The following is a 22027-nucleotide window of genomic DNA, read 5'->3' on the forward strand; positions in this document are numbered from 1 at the left end:
AACCAGTATATATATGAACTCACTGCAGCACCTTCTTATATAAGTGTCTACAACGTAATCAGCTGATATCGACTAATGCGTGGATGTAACCAAATTGCTAATGGAATTGCATACGAACCACAATATAGTACTGTAGGAAACGGTATGAAAAATAACACAATTCATCAGTTCAACAGTTTCCTAAGTCGTTTGATGGCAATTTTAATAACCACACCCCCTCGTAAAGATAAGGTTATTTACAACACGTACAATCTCATATTCAATGTTTAGTGAATCGCAAACGTGTCGATCTAGCCTACTCGTGTCAGAAGGTGGGTGACTGTTCTTGGATACAAGAAAGCAAAAACCCTGTCAGTTTTTTAACACTTACTTACAAAACAGTGGAAACCTCTAAGGGAACAATAAAACGTAGGAATGGTGAACCTTTTTTCAAGAAGACGGTATACTGTTCAGTTGAGAACGTTTGTCAGCATTTTGCTGAAACGGATTGACCTAGTTTGGGCTCGCGTTAGTGTCCTTGTCAAGAACGATAACTCTAAATTTAGTCCAAGTCGACAACAGTTTTTGTTCGCAGCTAAAACGTTGTCAATGCCATGGTCAAAAACAGGAACAAACCTGTCAAAAGTTTTGTATTCGATTGTTTGATAAAAATAATTATCTTGCAGTAAGTCATTTATGACACTCTCAGGCAAGTGGTGACTTTGGCGAGATGCCAGGTCACTCGATATCGTTTCCGGCAACACTTTCAGTCTATACCTTGCGACTACCATTTCAACATATTCAGTGTTTATCACATACACGTGAAACGAATTTAGTGGTTGCATTAGTCCCGTTACACGTCAAGTAATGTCTCCGTCTACCTTGACCCAGTCATTGACTTTGATTGGAGTTAAATGGGTAGCCACGTTTGTTTACAAAAGACGATTTTATCAATTCCAGACAATTTCTTATTACAATACATGTTGTTAAGTAAACGACGCCATGTTTTTAATGACGTATGAAATAACGCATTAAATCAGCATCAAAATCGAAATCCTGTATGTTTTTTTTTTTGGTCTATTCTAAAATCTCGAATCATTGCGAATACAGCATTGTGATGTTACGCACAAGACGTTTAATGGCTAGCTTGTCCGTTGTCAACGAGGGCGATGGAGACGCCACTGATCCGCCATAACATGACTGAGTTCTGTCTAGAAGAAACGTTTGCGCATCGCGCAGGGGAAGAGGTTTAGTTTTCTCGAAGTATACGGAAATTACCGAGGCCTTGCGAATGATCACTTTTGAAACAACGTCGCTGATTGCACAACTAAATCTGATTGCCTCCAATCACGAGTCTTGAACGCTCACACCATGAAAGAGCCGTATTAGAACAGAGGTTACGTAGGAAGATATGACAGGAGTAACCTCTGTGGGAAGAGAATGATATGATGAATGAATGTAGTGATGCAAAAGTACATCCAGCATCCAATGGAAATGTAAAAATATACGATCTACCAATCAACGTCGAGGATCACTAAATTGCACACTGAGCAAATATAAAAAAAGATATCCCACGTGATCTCCTCGCCCGTATGGGTAATATTGTATCCTGCCTATTAGTCAGGCTTGTGTTTCAAATGCCGTGAAAAAAAAGCTGACAGACAAATTGAAGGAAAAGTAGTTATCGTGGATTAGTATCGCCGATATTTGTTTTGCCCAAAAGAAGAAATACAGCGATGTATATAAGCCAACGCAGAGTGTTGACAAACAAAACTGGCAACATGTTGTCATATGAAGGGGTGAAATTCAAAAGCAGTGAGGAGGACAAGCTTACTCATCCGAGGCCATCCATAGTTAAATATCCTCACACCTTGCCATTTAGTCTATTTGTCTCTGTTGTTTTATATCTTTTCAAAGCAGATTTCTCAGTGGACAGAAGACGATTCTAAATGAATCCACATTTACAAACAGATTACAATATATATTATTTTACTGAACATTGAATATTGAGTCTATGCATGTGATATGGTGTTGTTTCAGTGAATAGACAGATGCTGTGATGCATCCGTTTGCTAAACTAATGTATCTATTATGTGAACATTAAATCAATCAATCAATGAATCAATCAATCAATAAAAGGACACGGAAGATATATTACTCAATCCAGCAGCATATGTTATAAATTCTGACAATTTCGGAAAAGACTCAAATTCAATAATGTCAAAAATGTGAAGTTTTCAGCTCTATACACCATCATCCCAGTCGACACACTTCAGGAAAAACTGTTTTCCTTGAACCATGGAGCATGGGCCAGAAACTGTGTTGCACGGATACCGCTACACTTAATCTTCAGAGATTCAGGTCGAACAAAAACGTCAGTGTAAAACAATACGACAACTGACCCCGATCCATTGATAATAAAGGAACAAAAAAAGACGGAATTATCGGGAATGGTTCTGTCTTCCGTCACTGATACGTCAACTTTTGGCTACAATGAAACGGTCTGAAACCTTTCAGATGCCTTCACATAGCAATATGGCAACCGTTATCACACAACCTTTGAGCAAGATAACACCAATGGGTAGAAATATTGTGTTAAAATCATTATTACTACCTAAACTAAACCATTTATTCAGCAGTATACCAAGCCCACCTAAAAATATAATAGAAGCTTTTCAAAAGAAATGCTTTCAATTTGTTTGGAAATTTAAACCAGATAAAGTCAAGAGAGATACAATGTCACTACAGCCTAAGTATGGTGGCATAAGTGTACCCATATTAGAAAAGTTATTGCAGCTCAGAAACTTTGTTGGATCAAAAGACTATCTGTTAGTAAGTCCAAATGGGCATGTTTCTTTTATGATCATTTAGTTGAGGCAAAAATAGTAAATTTGGCTGATGCTTTCTACATAGAAAACAATATTGTCCAAAATATCCACAACCAATTTTGGAAAGAAACACTGTCAGTATATGCATCATATTTAAATTGTTGTGATAATATGGAACTATCTGTTACGGATGTATTGAATAAGTCAATCTGGTACAATAATAACATAACAATTGATAATAAGCCAGTATATTTTTCCCATTGGTATGAAAAAGGTATAACATATATTAACGATTTCTTCAACGATACAGGAAATTGGTTTAATTTCCATGAATTTATTCAAAAATATACTTTGAATACAGACTTTTTAACATTTCAAGGGTTGAAACAATCGATCGCCCAATACCTACAAAGAATTAACTTAGTTAAATACAAGACATCTCTCAAACACCAATATTACCTTGTAATATTTCTAAAATCAACAGTACTTCAGGTAGTAGATTATTTTATGAAATGTTGCAAAATTCTAAATTTACAAAACTTAAAAGCTATAGCAAATGGGAGCTTTATCTTAATAAACACATTACTGAAACAGAATGGATAAACTATAGTTTGATGGCAAAAAGATGTACACAAAGCAGTGACTTAAGATGGTTTCAGTTTAAGATTTTACATCATATTCTCAGCACTAATTGTTATTTATATAAGATTGGCTATGTTAAGTCACCAGCATGTTCATTGTGTAAAGATCCAGCTGAAACTATAGCACATGTGCTTTGTAATTGTCAATATGCAATAGATATTTGGACAAAATTTACTGAATGGATTGAAGGATACATCGAAAGTAAACTTCATTTAAGTGAAGAACATATATTATTTGGATTTAAAGGTAAACATAATAATCCTCTTAATGTGGTGATAATAATAATCAAATATATGTTGTATAAATGTAGTAAGAAAGCAGTGAAACCTAATTTTATATGGTTTCAAAAAGAAGTATTTAAATATTATGAAATCTCAAAATTTATTGCCTTTTCTAATTGTAACTATGCAAGTTTTCATTCTTTCTGGTCATCCTTCCATTTACTTTTTTCGAAATACTATAACTGACTGACTGTAACTACATGTATTTTGTATATATGTGTACTATATATATAAGAGGTGATGTACACATTATGTATTTACATCAACAGTACTCACTGTACACTTAAAATACTTTCAATTGAAGAACATAAAGCTGCTGTAATGGAAATTGTAACATAAAAATGGAAATAAAAAAAACAAAAAAAACAAAAAACAAAAAAACAAAACAAAAAACCTTTGAGCAAGAGCTGTAAGCAGCTTTTGGAAAATTCTTAGAAATGGCATGCTCAATTTGTACATTGACAGGAAAATTTGACTATTGAGCAGCTGAAGTTATCCCTCTTGTCATACAGTTGAATCATAAATAGCAGAACTAAATATGAAACAGGAGAAGCGGTTTCACTTTCGTAGATTCTCGGTTCATTTGGGTAAAGCAGTCATGCAGAATTGGCTGTTTCATCGCTATTAATCGATATCAAATAACTTGGCCAATTTCCTTCATTTGATTTCACCCAACCGACCAAGACCTCTGATTAAAATGCATAAAGAAACAAATCGATTGGGTACAGAACACAATGGTGCACTTGGAAATTTCTACACCTCCCTTAATGTCTTATCCCCAAATTTTGTAGTTCAACACTTTACGTGTTGTCTCTTTCATGAAAGTTTCACAGCTATTTTTTTCCTTACATCAAAGAAGATCAGTTTGTGAGGATAGTCGATAATGGGTATTCTTTTGCACAGAGATTGTCAGAATTTTAAACACCTGCTGGATTGAGCAAACTTATATTATACACTGTATAATCATACACAGCATATACACATGTATGAGTTTTCACATACAAATGCCTTATTTTACTTAATCTATACATACAATGACGATCTTATGGTCGTGTCCTTCAATGCCTTCTAACAGTTCACAATGTCCACTTTTTCCAAAGTCGTAGTTGACGCTCATACACTTGGACGCCGGGAGCTTCATACACTCCTTCACACACGAACGGGTGTGGTTCATCCTGAAGAACTCGGCAAACACTGGGCCAATCAGCCGACCTTTCTTCAGACCCGTGAAATGTTTCAACGCTTCATCGCCATACTGATCAGATGAAGCTGTAAGCAGTAACAACAATCATTCTTCACATATTCAAACTGTTAGGTATGATCGTATATTATTTGAAAATGTTCATTACGTTTTTGGATATTAATGTTGCTACAGCATCAAGTACCAAGACAAACTACCTTATTTAATGCACATGAAACGTCAACCATATCTGGTGTTGAACTGTATACTACGGAGTGCTCGTTGTGATAATGCACTGATATACATGAAAACACTTTGGAAACGTATAAGAAAACAAATGAAACAAATTTTAGTATTGCAAAAGCTGAATTATAGTAATCTTGATTATTTGTCACCAAACTTCATTTCCACATCTTATGTTTACTGTTTACTTTTTTTGTTGATCTATTTTCATTCATAACAATTCATAAGCAGTAAATTTTCAGTTTTACTGGAGATCAAATGATATAATGTGTTTTCCGTACGGTCATAGTGTGCATTGTTTCTGTCCTTCAGGTTGACCGAGCTGTAGGCTATTATTTCATCTGCGTAGATTCCCCTTCCCAGTCCGACACCCACAGAGGATTTAACCAGATCGGAATCTTCATACACCACCACGTTCCCTCTCAGTTCAGCTGGGTTACTGGTTGAACTAAAGTCCGCTGTCAATCTGCCACCAGGGGGCGTGACGTCATAGGTGGGGATGCTGCAAGTCACGGTGGATCTCGCGCCTGCGCTGTTCTCTCCATACACCGTGAAGTAAACTGGGACACCGTGACTATTTTGGGGAAAAGGCTGAAATGGATAATGTCATCCTATGCACAATCCTTTAGCGGTTTTTGGTATGACTCATAAACCGAACCACCGACCTTCCGTTCTGTAGACACTGATCTGGTCTGTCAATAACATAAACAGATACTTGAAAATATAAATTTCTCCGTTTTGCCTCTGTAAGAGATCTCTGCGATATCTTCTCCCATCAAGAGAAATACAAATATTTTTCACAGAAAGATTATCTGTAAAGGAAGTACATCAATATCTAACAATGACAGTGATTTTCAACATATTCAAAGTGCGTGGTTCTTATCACTTTATGATATAACATTTGTTATATGAAATATCATAGCAATGACACACAGGTGAGATGAGTATTGTCCCAAAGTCAACACTACACAAATGTGTCTGGGGCAAGTAGTACTGTGCCAATTGTTTAATCACTTTAGACAATCACAATGCTTGGTTTGGTGCTCATCAGAATAAAGTACTGAACTGGACAGGAAATTCGACATACCCAGCTGGCAATGACAGACACCACACCTTATACTCAGGGAATGATGTGACATTCTCCTACGTCGGCTCCATACCTGAGTGATAATAGCAGATGGTCCACCAAGGCTGGACTGTCTGAGTACATCACTGAGTCCAGGTTTGGTGCCAGCATCCACAAAGATCTGGACCTGACTCCGGTCATCCTGGGCAGCTATGGCTATCTCTACAGCCGGTTCTGTGTAGTCTCTATTGGGGAGTTGTCTCACTAAGCAGCTCTGTGATGTGGACACTGGCCTCTTCTTTCGGCCAGAAAACACCTGATGGAGACGCATAGATATGCTTCACTCTCTCATTTTGTCTAGTAAATTCAGCTTAATGTCTATCATTAAATTTCTGAACTGACACACAAGGAATAGACCGTGGCCATGGCAACTCCTATACTTTAGCATAGTGAGTGAGTGAGTTTGGTTTTACGCCGCTTTTAGCAATATTCCAGCAACATCACGGCGGGGGACACCAGAAATGGGTTTCACACATTGTACCCAAGTGGGGAATCGAACCAGGATCTTCGGCGTGACGAGCCAACGCTTTAACCCACTAGGCTACTCCACCGCCCCACTTTAGCATAGACTTGCCAAAGAGCTCAGTTCTCTTTGTGAAACGATGTACTGCCCTTTGGTGGAGTGATGAATCTTGATTGAAAGCCTTAGTTGTAAAGTACGTAAACAAATGTTTGCTTGTTTGTTTGTTGTTTATCGCCACACTCAGCAATATTCCAGCTATACTAACAGAAAAAAGTAACTGTGCATACAGTAAAAATGCGAAAAATTAAAAGCTATTTGCAAAGTTATAAAAAAGCCCCTAAAGAACACGTAGCAAAGCCTTTTGCATGAACCTTGATATCACGAATCGCGCGTGGCACTTTGTGCACAATGAACTTACTCACTATTTTCATGCCTTTTGACACATGAAGTTCACACACCTGATATTGAAAATGGAAGCACGGTTGATTATTCTCTTGCCTCTGAATGTTGTGGAAAGCACGTTAATTTCAATCCAAATTGCGGGTACATCATGCCACGGCTGACGGAAAGTTAGCGTCTCCGCACCGTGGGTTTGCTGGATACTCGAATGGCCCAAAATGAAGTGGCCAGACATTAAGGTGTCCATCGAAACACGTTCTCCTCTCTATGGAGACATTTTCAACAAAATAAGAACACAAGAGACCAACGCTACAGCGTCACAGGCATCTCTTGCCTGGTGCAGACAGTATCTAAGAAACAAGATTTGGGTGGTGTTTTGTTCACAGAGGAGTCGAGATTTCATCTGGACAGCTCAGATGGCAGGGCAAGGGTGTACAGACGGCGAGTTGAACGGTATGCTGACGCGTGCGTTGTTCCATGTTGACATTTTGGTGGCGGGGCGTTATGGTATGGGGAGGAATCACATCTCATGGTGGGACACAACTTGTCACCGTCAATGGCAATCTGACAGGTCTGCGATATATGGATGAGATCAATGGACCTCATGTGCAGCCGTTCATTCAATGACAGAGACGGAACTTCACATTTCAGCAAGATAATGACCGTCCACATGTCGCTCGTTTTGTGACAAATTTCCTGAGACAGCAGAACATTCCGGTACTCCCCTGGCCAGCTGTTTCTCCGGACCTGTCTCCTATCGAGCACGCTTGGGATGAAATGGAGCGACGGTCACGTCAAGCCCAGAATCAGCCATTGACGTTAGCTGAACTGGGACAAGCGTTGGTTCAGACATGGAACAATTTTCTTCAATCGCTATGTATATGCGTCGTTCTCAAGTCTGCATCAAAGCCCGTGGCGGACAGACACGATACTGAATTTGTGGACTGACTTTTGACACCATATTCCGCAAAGGCGTGTCACGATGCCTAGTGTCAAATCAAACCGATTTCGATGTCATACCCTCAATAGTTAAAGAGTGATTAAGGAAAACACAACAAATCATTATTATTATCTTTTTGCATTGAAAAATGGCATAACATCTACTAATGCACACTTACTTTAATCCACTAGTATATGTGGGATCGGTCAGTGAATAATCGAGTCTGGTCCAGACAATCAAGTGATCTGCGCAACTGTGATACAATGCCAAGTGTCAACCAAGTCAGCGAGATTGACAACCCGAAACTGTCAGCCGCCCTTTACGACAAGCATGGTTGCTGTAGATCAATTCTAACCCGGATCTTCATGGGTAACATAAACAAATGACAAATGTAGCATCTGTAAATTACTTAAACGTTCTTAAACATACCGCATTGTACAGGTACTTGAAGAACTGTGGTGGAGATTTGTCCTCCTCCTTCTTGCCTGTGTCTATCAGTCTCTTCTTTATCTCGGAAGTGGCATATTGCCAGATATCTGCCTTGTACAAAGTCTTCTTGATCGTGATGTTTGCTATGAGTTTGATCTCCAATGTTACTAATCCTTTCAGAGTCAACTCCAGAGGAACCAACTCCACGTCCATCTTCAGACTAGAGGAGGTAGCAAATGATATTTATGTAGCGCACAAATCCACGCAACTAGTACATGCTCAAGGCGTTGCATCAGAACATATCTACGTGAAGAATATTTACGTGAAGCTTTTCAGTAATATTATTATAGGATATTTATGTAGCGCACAAATCCACGCAACTAGTACATGCTCAAGGCGTTGCATCAGAACATATCTACGTGAAGAATATTTACGTGAAGCTTTTCAGTAATATTATTATAGGATATTTATGTAGCGCACAAATCCACGCAACTAGTACATGCTCAAGGCGTTGCATCAGAACATATCTACGTGAAGCATATTTACGTGAAGCTTTTCAGTAATATTATTATAGGATATTTATGTAGCTCACAAATCCTCGCAACTAGTACATGCTCAAGGCGTTGCATCAGAACATATCTACGTGAAGCAATGCTCATATTACCTAGTACATATGACAATACACTTCCTGCCACCTACAAGAAGTCACCTGCAAAGCCTGGACGCTGGAATTATCCAGTCTTCCAAGGCTCATTACAGGAGACATCAGCTCAATCACCTTGTTGATTGTGGACAATGTCGTACCACCACCAATCCCGTTGTCCTACCTGGCCATAATGTCACCCTGGATATAATGCCATATGTTCTCCTGGACAAACGGGTATACTACACATTATTTTCTGGGTAAACAGGCATACTTCCATAAAGGTTTCTGACCAAAGGCGGCAGTGTCAGGGTTGGTTAGGACCAGCGCCCTTCAAACTCTCTGGGGTCAATCTGGCAAACACTAAAATAACATGTATTCTCAAACAGTACTAAACTATACTGTATATATCACATCGCTTAATTAGCATCTGGGCTGTCCAGCAGGATTTAATCAAGAATCAGCATGTGGTATGCGCATGTATTTGGTTTGAGATACGTTAACTTATTTATGTAAAATACTTACCTTAAATCAAGTGGGAACTTATAGAACCCTATTTCAGCCCTGGACGGGAACGCAATGTTCATGAGGTAGCCATCAAATCTCAGCTTGCCATACAGTACTACTCCAATGCTAAGCTCTCCGTAGACACTGGCACCTCCATAGGGCTTCACTTCGCCAAACAACGTCATGCCAAGGATCTTAGCTCCGACAACTATATCCATTCCATAGAAAGCTCCAGCCCCAAACTCTGAAGAGTGCAGAGCTTGAATTCAGCGGATGACGTGGTTTACACGCATACAACAAGAGTGAGTGAAATTAGTTTTAAACAGCTGTTAGCTATATTCAAGCACTATCACGTCGGTAATTCTTTTTCATTGTCAGTTATGTTCAAAACAGTATTCAGTTAAACAGCATAATTGTAAACCAACGGGAAAATAGAGAAAGTCAAAAGTAACAACGACAGTAGAGAAACGAGCGAGATAGTTTTGAGGACATGATAACCGTGTTAGTATCTACACTAAAACAGCACATGATCACTTATACGGTAAGGGTGTTAGTATCTACACAGAAACGTCCCATGATCACTTCCTTGATAACGGTACTAGCATCTACACTGAAACTTGCTTGATAACGGTGTTAGTATCTACACTGAGACGTCACATGATCACTTGCTTGATAACGGTACTAGTATCTACACTGAGACGTCACATGATCACTTGCTTGATAACGGTGTTTGTATCTACACTGAGACGTCACATGATCACTTGCTTGATAACGGTGTTTGTATCTACACTGAGACGTCACATGATCACTTGCTTGATAACGGTGTTTGTATCTACACTGAGACGTCACATGATCACTTGCTTGATAACGGTGTTAGTATCTACACTGAGACGTCACATGATCACTTGCTTGATAACGGTGTTAGTATCTACACTAAAACAGCACATGATCACTCGCTTGATAACGGTGTTTGTATCTACACTGAGACGTCACGTGATCACTTGCTTGATAACGGTGTTAGTATCTACACTGAGACGTCACATGATCACTTGCTTGATAACGGTACTAGTATCTACACTGAGACGTCACATGATCACTTGCTTGATAACGGTGTTTGTATCTACACTGAGACGTCACATGATCACTTGCTTGATAACGGTGTTTGTATCTACACTGAGACGTCACATGATCACTTGCTTGATAACGGTGTTAGTATCTACACTGAGACGTCACATGATCACTTGCTTGATAACGGTGTTAGTATCTACACTAAAACAGCACAACATGATCACTCGCTTGATAACGGTGTTTGTATCTACACTGAGACGTCACGTGATCACTTGCTTGATAACGGTGTTAGTATCTACACTGAGACTTCACATGATCACTTGCTTGATAAAGGTGTTAGTATCTACACGGAAACGTTACATGATCACTTGGGATTAGTACTAATGATGAGCAGATCATCGAGTTTGGACCAGACAACCCCGTGATCAACAGCATGAGCATCGATCTATGCAATAGGGATACAATGACCATATATTGTACCCATGGAGGGAATCAAACTCCAGTTGGACGAGCTTATGCTTTAGCTCAATGTGTGATTCATCGCTCCTTTAATTGAAGAAAGTACACTCCAGGTCACTTGTGACAGTGACAAAAATCACTGCTTGGATGCAAAAACATTACATAGGCATTCCTTTCAATTCAGCGTCAGTCAAATTTTTGGTTTTACGGTAGGTGTTGTATGAACCCATACTCACCAAACGTCATGGGTAAAATTCCCCCAACCAGGAAGTATTTTGTGCGTTTGAAAAAACTGGTGCTTTTTCTTGGTATACTAAAATTTCCTTGAAGGGTAATGTCAAATGAGCTAAATGCGTTGGTTCCATCGTCGTTGGTGATAGCATAGATGATATCTGAATACTGAAATCGAGAAAGATCACGTAAATATCAACGGTATTATGAGAGCTGTCAACGTTAGGGAGAATATCGTTTGCTTGTTGCCTGCCTTTTTGTGTTAGCGATTAAGTCCCTGATTCTATGAGTGTGGGATTGAATCCGGGATGGTACTAGACGTTACCAGGAAGTGTATTACCGAAACAACACAGATGTGTATGCTACAGCAGGCACAAGAATTAGAATAATTTATTTAGGTATAAAGGCAATTAGCCCGTGTACAATAAATGTAAAGTGACATATGATATATAGACAATATGGTTTAAACATATACATAGGTATATACATACATGTAGCAGGCACAAGTATTTAGATGTTAAATATTGATGATTCTCTCGGCACGTTTATCACTTATCCCCATCTATATAATTTCCTTGTTTATATCACGATCAATTTCATCGTCTTTGATCATGTAAGCAGACGTGTTTCCAAGTACTCTCATAAAGAAAAAGAACCTCCTGAACATGACCTTAACCAAAATGACCTTGATCGTCAAAAACATTCCACCAACAATAGGTGTGGTGCCTGCAAATATCGTTCTATGCTTGCAGAAAGGTAACCGTGCCTCAAAAAACTAACAGTGGCATTACTAATATTTTGCAGAACGCTGACCTGGACCTCTGACATATTCTGACCTGAAGCAAGAGTACATTGTAGAAAAGGCGTATACCAATTTAAAGACGAATACATTAACACTTTTTTGAAAGGGTAACCGCAAACGGTTTGGTAATTTGTTTTTATTTCATGGCTTTTCATATTCTCAGCCAAATTAAGTTCCCCGAGCCGTCTGAAAAAGTTAATGCAAGAAAAAGCACTGATACATATAATCATTGTGTAGTATTTATAAGAAGAATTACTGACGACATGACGTCTGTCAGTTTCGAACCAGTGATGTTAATAATGCTGAGGCTGCCTTACATGTTTGAAGCTGTTTCATTTTCTTATCCTAGGAAACTGAACGTTCTAATATGCAACATTAATTATCGGTAAATTAAAATCAACCATGCATTAACATTAAAAGCACCAACAAAAAACACTTTTCGGTCATACTCTGAATGTCTCTTACCAGGGCAAGAGCCAGATCTCGCAGTTGTCTCGCCAATCGAAGAGGAAGTTCAGGGTCGATGTTCTTGGCATCAAACAAGGCTATGATCTGTCCAGTGCTCATGTTGGCCACTTTAGCACCAAGCAGCTTCAGTCCTTTCCAAGTCAGACCTTTCCCCACAGTGTAGGCCTGGTCCCCGCGACCCAGGATGTCGGTGACCTGACCCAGGACCGTCATGATCTTCTCGCCTAGATGCACCAAGAACAATACAAAAGTGTGATGAACACACGGGACTCTTAACTAGCAAGCTCACCGATAAGCTCAGCTTACTAAGGAACGAAGCAGCTAGATCCGCTGTGTAGGGGACTCTGATAACTGCTGGGTGTAGCAATATGCAGGACATGACACTTCGGGTACAGACGATATAGGCTTCAATTATTATTTTAGATGACTCGTATGGATTATTGGTCAAACGTTGTTTGAATAGGGTTACAACATTCAAAGTCTTAGTAAACTTTCAAAAGGACTTATAATCCGAACGTAAAAGATATTTCAAAATTTAATGTATATCAATGACAGAATTGATATCCTAAGCAATTCCGATTTTGATTTATATCCCGTGTTCTTCAGCTGACAGTGGGTGACACCGGTCAGGCAGGATATACACACATTTGCCCCCGGTATCGTCACTTTTTGAGAGTGAATCGTTAAAACAAACATGCTGCTCATAACACTGTCGACGTTACAGTCTATACTGCTTTGGCAAGGATTTCATACGTTCATACTAAATTTTGAAGTTCTTTTACCAAGTGCAATGCTGTTTCACAACTTGAGGTAGTGAGTTCTCAATTTGTTTGACCTCCCCTCGTATCTTCGTGCATCCAATCAGCAATATGTCTTAATTAATATGCGGTCTGCAATTCAATGCTTATTTCGTGACAATACAACCATCTTACCTCCTTCCATGCCGCTAACCAGGTTTTCTTCGCCGATTTCCCCTGAGTACAGAATGGTTCCTGGGTTGGCTATACCCATCTTTCTGATGGCACTCTTAGTGTTGGTTGCTGTGCCATCTTTATCAGTGCGTGTCATCATCAGTGAGTTGTCCCTCTTCTGGAGGTAGAGAATTTGTATTGCATTAAAGCTATTATTCAAAGAATGCAATTTGCAAATTTGCAGATATTACAGTTTTTAACACATTCGCTGTGAAGTACAAAAGCATGTCATATGAAACATCGATGACTTGGGAATGATGATCTTCACAATGCTAGTGCCGAGGATAACAACATTCATATAGCATTGACAACACAGTGAATTCATCGCCAGGTCTCCATAAAGAAAATTCATCTATGCAGTTAAGTGGCAATAAACAAACGCTACAAAATAGTATCCTACTGCTTCAGCCTCCAGTCTTTCTAACAGATCCTTGATTTCTTCATTTGTAAACTTCTGGTTCATAGCATGATTAAGGATCCGTTTGGCATTGCCTGTATGCATTCTGAAAAGGAAGAAAACCACAGGAGTTCATCCTAGTTGCATATTTAACATCCGTTTATATAAATAAAATAAAATCCAGGACCTAGATTTTCGAAGCTCTCTTAGCGCTAAGATAGTCGTAAGTTAATGTTAATGTATGGCACTTACGACTATCTTAGCGCTAAGAGAGCTTCGAAAATCTAGGCCCAGGCATATAACATAACTATTTTCAGGAAATTATGTTTATTTATTAACATATTACAACAACAGGGACAAAAGGAGTCGCTTTGTGTCCTCAGTAATAGATTATACTCACAGGTCTAAAGGACTTCTTCTTTTCCTTCTTCGTCCAACAGGCGAACATGAAGACGGTATCTGGAACATCATTTCATCAAGGAGTTCGTAGTAGTAGCAGTTGTTGATGAGGTCGTGCACGTTCATGACACAGAGCTTGACGTGGAATGACACTTCATATGAGGATGCGGTTTTGCTGATCACGTAGCTCACGGTGATGGCGTTGCCAATTGACTCAGTGTGATTTTTGTCTAGCAGAACAGAAACGGGCATTACAACAAAAGCCTGTAATATAATTGTATATATAACTCCAGGATTGCAACTGTAGGTTATGGTGTCAGTGAAAGCGTTGAAAATGTGAAGAGAACCATTTTGATGAATGTGTTCTGTCTTAAATACTCCTACCACAATTACCCGAGGTTCATCTCAGTTACTCACCATAGTCCACAGCCTGCAGCTTCTTTGTCCACTCCTTGTTCTCTATATGATACATAAGCTGGTCATTGCAGTGGTCAACCACGAAGCCAGCATTGATGGAATAGATTCCGAGGTACTTCAGGTCGACGTCCACACAACACGTGATGCCCTTGCAGTTGTCAGTATGACGACAGGTGCTCGACATCGTGGCAGGCGGAGATGCAGGACAAGCTTGGATTATGAATACAAGCATTACTCAGAAGACATCCTTATAATAACTACTAATTAGCTGTATACAAAATGCCCGTTGATTATTTGATATACCACGATCATGTATTAGAAACATAAACGATTGAAAAAAATACATACTTGTCTAGACTTTGTTTGGGCTTACCGGAAGTTTGTAGAGTACAATTTTCCGACTTCCAGAAATCCAAGGAGACACCTGCAATGTAAAAGACAAAACAATTACTCCTGTGTATCCATTCATACATAAATTACAAAATCGTTCATCGCGAACAATACCGCAACGTCTACCAACATTTATCATGAAAGGAAATTTACCAGATCTTAGCCAATATATAAGCCTTCTATATTCACGATCCTTTTGAGTGGATAAATAATATTCAACTGTCAATAGAGATTTATATTCTTGATAGAAACATAACTTATTTGATTCACAAACTTTAGAAAACCAATCTTGCTGGTGGCAATCTTTAACTCTTTGCACAAACTTACTGAGAAATAAAGAACAATTACCAACTGCCTGAGAGTTCCAAACAATATCCAAACCCATAAGAGAAAAGTAACAATTTACCTTTTGAAGCCCATGTAACACGATTACAATCGTCTAAAGATTTACAAAGAAGATAGCTTTGCTGAGGATATCTATGATTAGGCATTGATAGCAACTTTAACCAATACTGAATACATCTTTTATGACAATCAACAAAAATAAGCCATATCTACCACATTCACCAAGTGCAGCAACATTAGAGGCATAACTACCTACACCAATAACATATTTACAAAACAAAACGTTTGAAGTATTCAGTTTTTGAATGGCCCCACACTTCATTAGAATAGAGTAAGATTGGTTTAATCTGAGCATCAAATATCTTGAATAAAACTAAAGAAGAAATAATCTGAAACTTTCACTGTAAAATTTTGGTTAACGGAAACTAGGGCTATTGATGCTTTTTGAACAAGAACTGACCAACATAACTTGTTAAAAAATGTTAACCCAAGATAATTATAATAGGTCGATGTCTTAATAGTTTTATTGCCAAACATCCATTTCTCAGAAAACCTTAATTTGGCACAATTTCTAAACAATAAAATTTCAGTTTGATCTAAATTGACATCCAAACACCATTTGATACTAAACTGCTCCGATACATCAATTTTTCTCTTTAGACCAATCACACTATCATCAAACAAACACAGATCATTCTGCATGCATTCTGATCTTCAGTATATGATTATTTGTTCAAATTGTTAACCATATTTCTTTTAACCAGGTCTGGCTTACCTTTCAGTAAAGTAGCATCAAGGTTGCAGACAAGCTGTGGAACTTCAGTTCCCTTCATGATCGGCGCGGAAACAAGGCAGGAATCCTTCTCCAAACAAACCTCAATGTCAAGGTCAAGTAGTAGAACCTTGTCTTTCTTCTTCAAACCAAACCTGGTAATAGAGATAATATTTTGACTCGATGGTAATGGTGACATTTCACACCCAAACCTTTTTTATAATTAAGTATTATGCTGTCTATATGTATGCATCATATAACTACTTTATCGATGTATTTATTACAAGCACTGCTGACAAGTGACTTACTTCATCTGGAAGACATCCGCGATATCCAGCGTCAGTGATGTACCTGGAGACGAATCATAAGGCGAGACTCAGGTAAGGGGTGAGTTGAATTTAACAGTATTAGAATCGAAACACGACATGGCGATTGAATGAACGAAGAGAGCCCGAGCTCATGCATGTCTTAGAGGTTTATCACTTTTGTGAAACCCATGAACCCAGGTATGTTGCAAGGAGACGGGATAACCCGCGATCATTGGTTTGTGTTGTGCACAAGGGACGAAAATGTATTCAGCCACTTGCGGCACCAAGAACGACAGAGACACCCGTACCCAGGCTCAGATCATTACTCATATAATTACAAGTACAATTAAAATAACCTTATTATGGCACACCTGATATGTAATGTAAGTACATTAAATAGCACAATGAAAATCAACATTATCTGCATTATTCTGTCGTTCTAAGCGAGGTGATATTGTTTTCATGTCATTAGAGGGAGTTGAATAGGAGCAACAAAATCATTTTCCTATAAAGCAATCTCTGCTAAAAGCAGAGTCAATTATATGATTTCAACTAGGTCAGGAGCATACGTGCCCAGGGAACATCATTTATATGATCTTTTATTGACATATAAAATAGCATTTAACGCCTGTTTGAAATACCTGTCTCCTACACAGCCACTACTTGTCACATGGCAGTTGTAGACTCATTCATTAAAATGACAAAAATCAGTGTTTGATGTTACGCATAGCACCATTTACGTATCTATTCACTGTACCTATGTGGTATATGGCTGGGTCTTTGGCGTCACAAATCAGAGCTATAATCTTAAGGACAGCAAACTACTCCTATTAAGCTATGGAGAGGTTCAGTCTCTGAGCTGTTTCATCCCTATCAATCACAGAACAGTATATGTTCAGCTGACAGCTGGTCACGTACCAGCATTGAGGTCAATGCCATTCCCTAAAATTCCCAAAGTCCTGGTTTTGTTTTCAATGGCGGCATAAATGACGTAGTCGCACATATCGACGTTGAGGACGGCGTTGAAGGACATCTCCAGGAAGGGGACGTGGAAACAACAGTTTATCTTGGTGCACGTGTCCGCTAGGTGGCAGTACAGACCGCTAGGAAGATTGGGCAGCTTGCTTATACTCTTCGGGCATTCTGAAAAATACATGACCCTGAAATTTAGTCCCTGCTCCTTAAGAAACATTTACAACCAAATTTAATTTTTTCATTGTAAGTGTCAGTATGGATACAAAACAGAGCTGTCCACAGAATCATCTTTGACTGGAATTTTCTTGTGATCAGTTTGTACATGGTACATTCATTGAAACATCCGACAAATTTATTCACTGCACACCTGTGGATTATATTGCTTCACTTAAAAATGGAATGAGAACCAAACCAAATCTAGCACTCAAGTAAGTTTATATGCATGCAATGCGAAAAGGTGAAATTGGTTCCAGCGATGCACGGTTTTTCATGTTCGGAAAGTTATACTTTCGTACCATTCCTCCACCCGTTTACACTTGGCTTGTATGGTGTTCTAGAAGCATCACATCTGTCATCCAGCAGGATTTCAGAGATGCCAAAGCGATCTAATAATAACCTGGCAGCCGCTTGAGAGAGGGACTTCAAGTTGACGTCAAGATTAAGGTCGCGTAGCCAATCAGAAACTGAGAAATCTGAAAGTATACGCAAAATGAAGTACATTTGAACGAAATCAATGTCAAGTATTACTTTTCAACACATGGGTATCCAAACATTTCAGAAGAACCCAACATGAATAAGGAAAATAATTTACTTTATTGAAGATTCAGAAACACAGTTTATGTTTTGTGTGGTGTATGCAACATTTACTCTTCTTTCAATGACGTTAAAACACATTGGATTTACACGACGACAAAAAGAATGTAGTAAGAACAGTTCTTTGCTAAGGTGGACATACTTTGTTTTGTGAACTCCACCAGCGCATTGGCATCACAGACGGGTATCTTCTCCTGATTCATCAGCGTCATTCCTCCTTCTGGGTAACAGAAACGGTCACCATCGATGGGGATACATGTGTGGACACTCAGGTCAACAAGGAAGCCTTTGGGATACTTGGAGATCTTAAACCTGGAATGGAAAAATACACAGAAACTGTCACCATCGATAGGGATACATGTGTGGACACTCAGGTCAACGAGGAAGCTTCAGTATCCTTGGGAAATACGAATCTGTTGTAGGCAAATATACGAAAATACACATACGTGTCAGAGGACACGTTGAGTGTTCTCGCAGATCCATAATTTGGATTTGAGAATTACATACATGTGTAAGAAATAAACCATTAGCATATGAGGAATGATAGTATAATACTTCAAGAAAGCTTAATCACAACGTTTTTCATAACAATCCGCGAGTAAAAAGATATTCTGAATGTGAGAAATTTCTTACTTGATGACTACTGGTGATGGGTTGCCATTGCCAATGTGCAGTTGATTTTCTGTCCCTTGTAAGAAATAAACATAGGGGAAAATATTAGACATGTACTGAGAAACATACAGAAATATTATTTTGAAATACACACAGATACACACACACACGCGCGCGTTTAACGCTATAGTCGTATTCAATCTACACCATCACTGCCTGTAAGTGGGTAATCAGTCAATCCAGGCATGTTCATAGGGAATGACATACAATAAGTTCGCTTAGTCATTGTAATCACAAGTAAACAATAGAATGACCTACCCCAGCTGTATGTCAACAATCAAAGGACTCACCTGAGTTGTATGTCAACAATCAAAGGACTCACCTTAGCTGTATGTCAACAATCAAAGGACTCACCCAGTTGTATGTCAACAATCAAAGGACTCACCCCAGCTGTATGTCAACAATCAAATGACTCACCCCAGCTGTATGTCACAATCAAAGGACTCACCTCCGCTGTATGTCAACAATCAAAGGACTCACCTTAGCAGTATGTCAACAATCAAAGGACTCACCCCAGCTGTATGTCACAATCAAAGGACTCACCTCAGCTGTATGTCAACAATCAAAGGACTCACCTTAGCAGTATGTCAACAATCAAATGAATCACCCCAGCTGTATGTCAACAATCAAACGACTAATCTCAGCTGTATGTCAACAATCAAACGGACTCACCTCAGCTGTATGTCAACAATCAAAGGACTCACCCCAGCTGTATGTCAACAATCAAAGGACTCATCCCAGCTGTGTGTAAACAATCAAAGGACTCACCTTAGCTGTATGTCAACAATCAAAGTACTCACCCCAGCTGTATATCAACAATCAAAGGACTCACCACAGCCGTATGTCAACAATCAAAGGACTCACCCCAGTTGTTTGTGAACAATCAAAGGACTCACCTCAGTTGTATGTCAACAATCAAAGGACTCACCTCAGTTGTATGTCAACAATCAAAGGACTCTCCTCAGATGTATGTCAACAATCACATGACGCGCCCAAGCCGTATGTCTACAATCAAAGGACTCACCTCCGCTGCATGTCAACAATCAAAGGACTCACCTTAGCAGTATGTCAACAATCAAAGGACTCACCCCAGCTGTATGTCAACAATCAAACGACTCATCTCAGCTGTATGTCAACAATCAAAGGACTCACCCAGTTGTATGTCAACAATCAAAGGACTCACCCCAGCTGTATGTCAACAATCAAATGACTCACCCCAGCTGTACGTCACAATCAAAGGACTCACCTCAGTTGTATGTCAACAATCAACGGACTCACCTCAGCTGTATGTCAACAATCAAAGGACTCATCCCAGCTGTATGTAAACAATCAAAGGACTCACCTTAGCTGTATGTCAACAATCAAAGGACTCACCCAGTTGTATGTCAACAATCAAAGGACTCACCCCAGCTGTATGTCAACAATCAAATGACTCACCCCAGCTGTACGTCACAATCAAAGGACTCACCTCAGTTGTATGTCAACAATCAACGGACTCACCCCAGCTGTATGTAAACAATCAAAGGACTCATCCCAGCTGTATGTAAACAATCAAAGGACTCACCTTAGCTGTATGTCAACAATCAAAGGACTCACCCCAGCTGTATGTCAACAGTCCAATAACTCACCCCAGCTGTATGTCAACAATCAAAGGACTCACCACAGCCGTATGTCAACAATCAAAGGACTCAACCCAGTTGTTTGTGAACAATCAAAGGACTCACCTCAGTTGTATGTGAACAATCAAAGGACTCACCTCAGTTGTATGTCAACAATCAAAGGACTCACCCCAGCTGTATGTCAACAATCAAAGGACTCACCTCAGATGTATGTCAACAATCACATGACGCGCCCCAGCCGTATGTCAACAATCAAAGGACTCACCCCAGTTGTATGTAAACATTCAAAGGACTCACCCAGTTGTATGTCAACAATCAAAAGACTCGCCTCAGTTGTATGTCAACAATCAAATGACTCACCCCAGTTGTATGTCAACAGCCTTTCCCTGTGGTAGTAGCTCCCAAAGCCGACCTCCACAATGAAGTTACACGGTTCAAACTTCAGGAAGAAGGGGACGTGTTTGACGAGGGGGTTCTCAAACAGTGGGATGTCAAACGAGAAGTCCACGCAACATTCTATACCGAAACAGTTGTCCGGCAGTTCACAGTTGACGTTGTCATGGAAACTGGCGGGTAGAAGATTCTTGTAGTCTGCAGGGGCCGAAGGGCAGTCTGGGGAAAAAACAAGTTTGAAGGCAATAAGTCAAAATGGTTTCAAGACAAACAGAAACGTTTCCAGCTTCACATTCCAATTGACATATTGTACATAGTTCTAATTCTATATGATCTACACAACCACTTTTTAAGTCAAACTATATTTAAGTGCATGTATATACACATGTACATTAAAACCCACTCAGGTTGGAAGGTCAGGGGAAAAACTGACTTTATTTTGTTAAGTACATCTCCTTAAACCATGTATGACATGTTGTTTCTTGAGTTTCCAGTCTTACTATATTTTACAACAGGTGTGGGTGATAAAATGTACAGTAATAAATCGTCAGGTTGTACCTCTCACGTGTGTCAGTGCTTGTAGTATATTGTATACATTTTTATGCTATGGTATAACGCCAGCCATCTGTTACTGTTCAGTTCTGTAGAATTCAAGAGTGTATGTTTCATTATAGTTTGTATCATAAGCAAACATAGATGAAGTGATAGATTTTAAATGTTCAGCTGTAACTACCTGGTTGAGGCGTTAATGCTGTACAGCGCCCGTCTAACAGAATCTTCTGAAATCAGTAAAACGATCATAAATAACAGCATTTTGGAACTATAATATAATTTCCTGGATCCACAATTCACATGTAGTTGTTGTATT

At 39.2% G+C, this 22027-nt stretch overlaps 1 protein-coding gene across 1 annotated transcript in view; it reads right to left on the reverse strand.

Annotated features, from left to right (window-relative positions):
* The window catches only part of LOC124282192, a 141668-nt gene that overhangs the window by 37615 nt on the left and 82026 nt on the right, over positions 1–22027 (reverse strand). The window contains exons 40-59 of the mRNA XM_046718161.1: positions 21893–21938; positions 21127–21378; positions 19109–19163; positions 18618–18787; positions 18178–18354; positions 17606–17830; positions 16688–16730; positions 16383–16534; positions 15246–15296; positions 14873–15082; positions 14457–14685; positions 14060–14162; positions 13621–13777; positions 12686–12912; positions 11424–11586; positions 9679–9904; positions 8511–8730; positions 6314–6535; positions 5435–5744; positions 4764–4999 (exon numbers count right to left, since the gene is read on the reverse strand). Coding sequence (XP_046574117.1) covers positions 4764–4999; positions 5435–5744; positions 6314–6535; positions 8511–8730; positions 9679–9904; positions 11424–11586; positions 12686–12912; positions 13621–13777; positions 14060–14162; positions 14457–14685; positions 14873–15082; positions 15246–15296; positions 16383–16534; positions 16688–16730; positions 17606–17830; positions 18178–18354; positions 18618–18787; positions 19109–19163; positions 21127–21378; positions 21893–21938 — 3474 coding nt within the window. The remainder of the gene's footprint in view (positions 1–4763; positions 5000–5434; positions 5745–6313; positions 6536–8510; positions 8731–9678; positions 9905–11423; positions 11587–12685; positions 12913–13620; positions 13778–14059; positions 14163–14456; positions 14686–14872; positions 15083–15245; positions 15297–16382; positions 16535–16687; positions 16731–17605; positions 17831–18177; positions 18355–18617; positions 18788–19108; positions 19164–21126; positions 21379–21892; positions 21939–22027) is intronic.

The sequence above is a fragment of the Haliotis rubra genome, unplaced genomic scaffold, assembly GCF_003918875.1.
Source record: "Haliotis rubra isolate DU_JTF1 unplaced genomic scaffold, ASM391887v1 Scf1087, whole genome shotgun sequence".
NCBI classification, from domain to species: Eukaryota; Metazoa; Mollusca; class Gastropoda; order Lepetellida; family Haliotidae; genus Haliotis; species Haliotis rubra.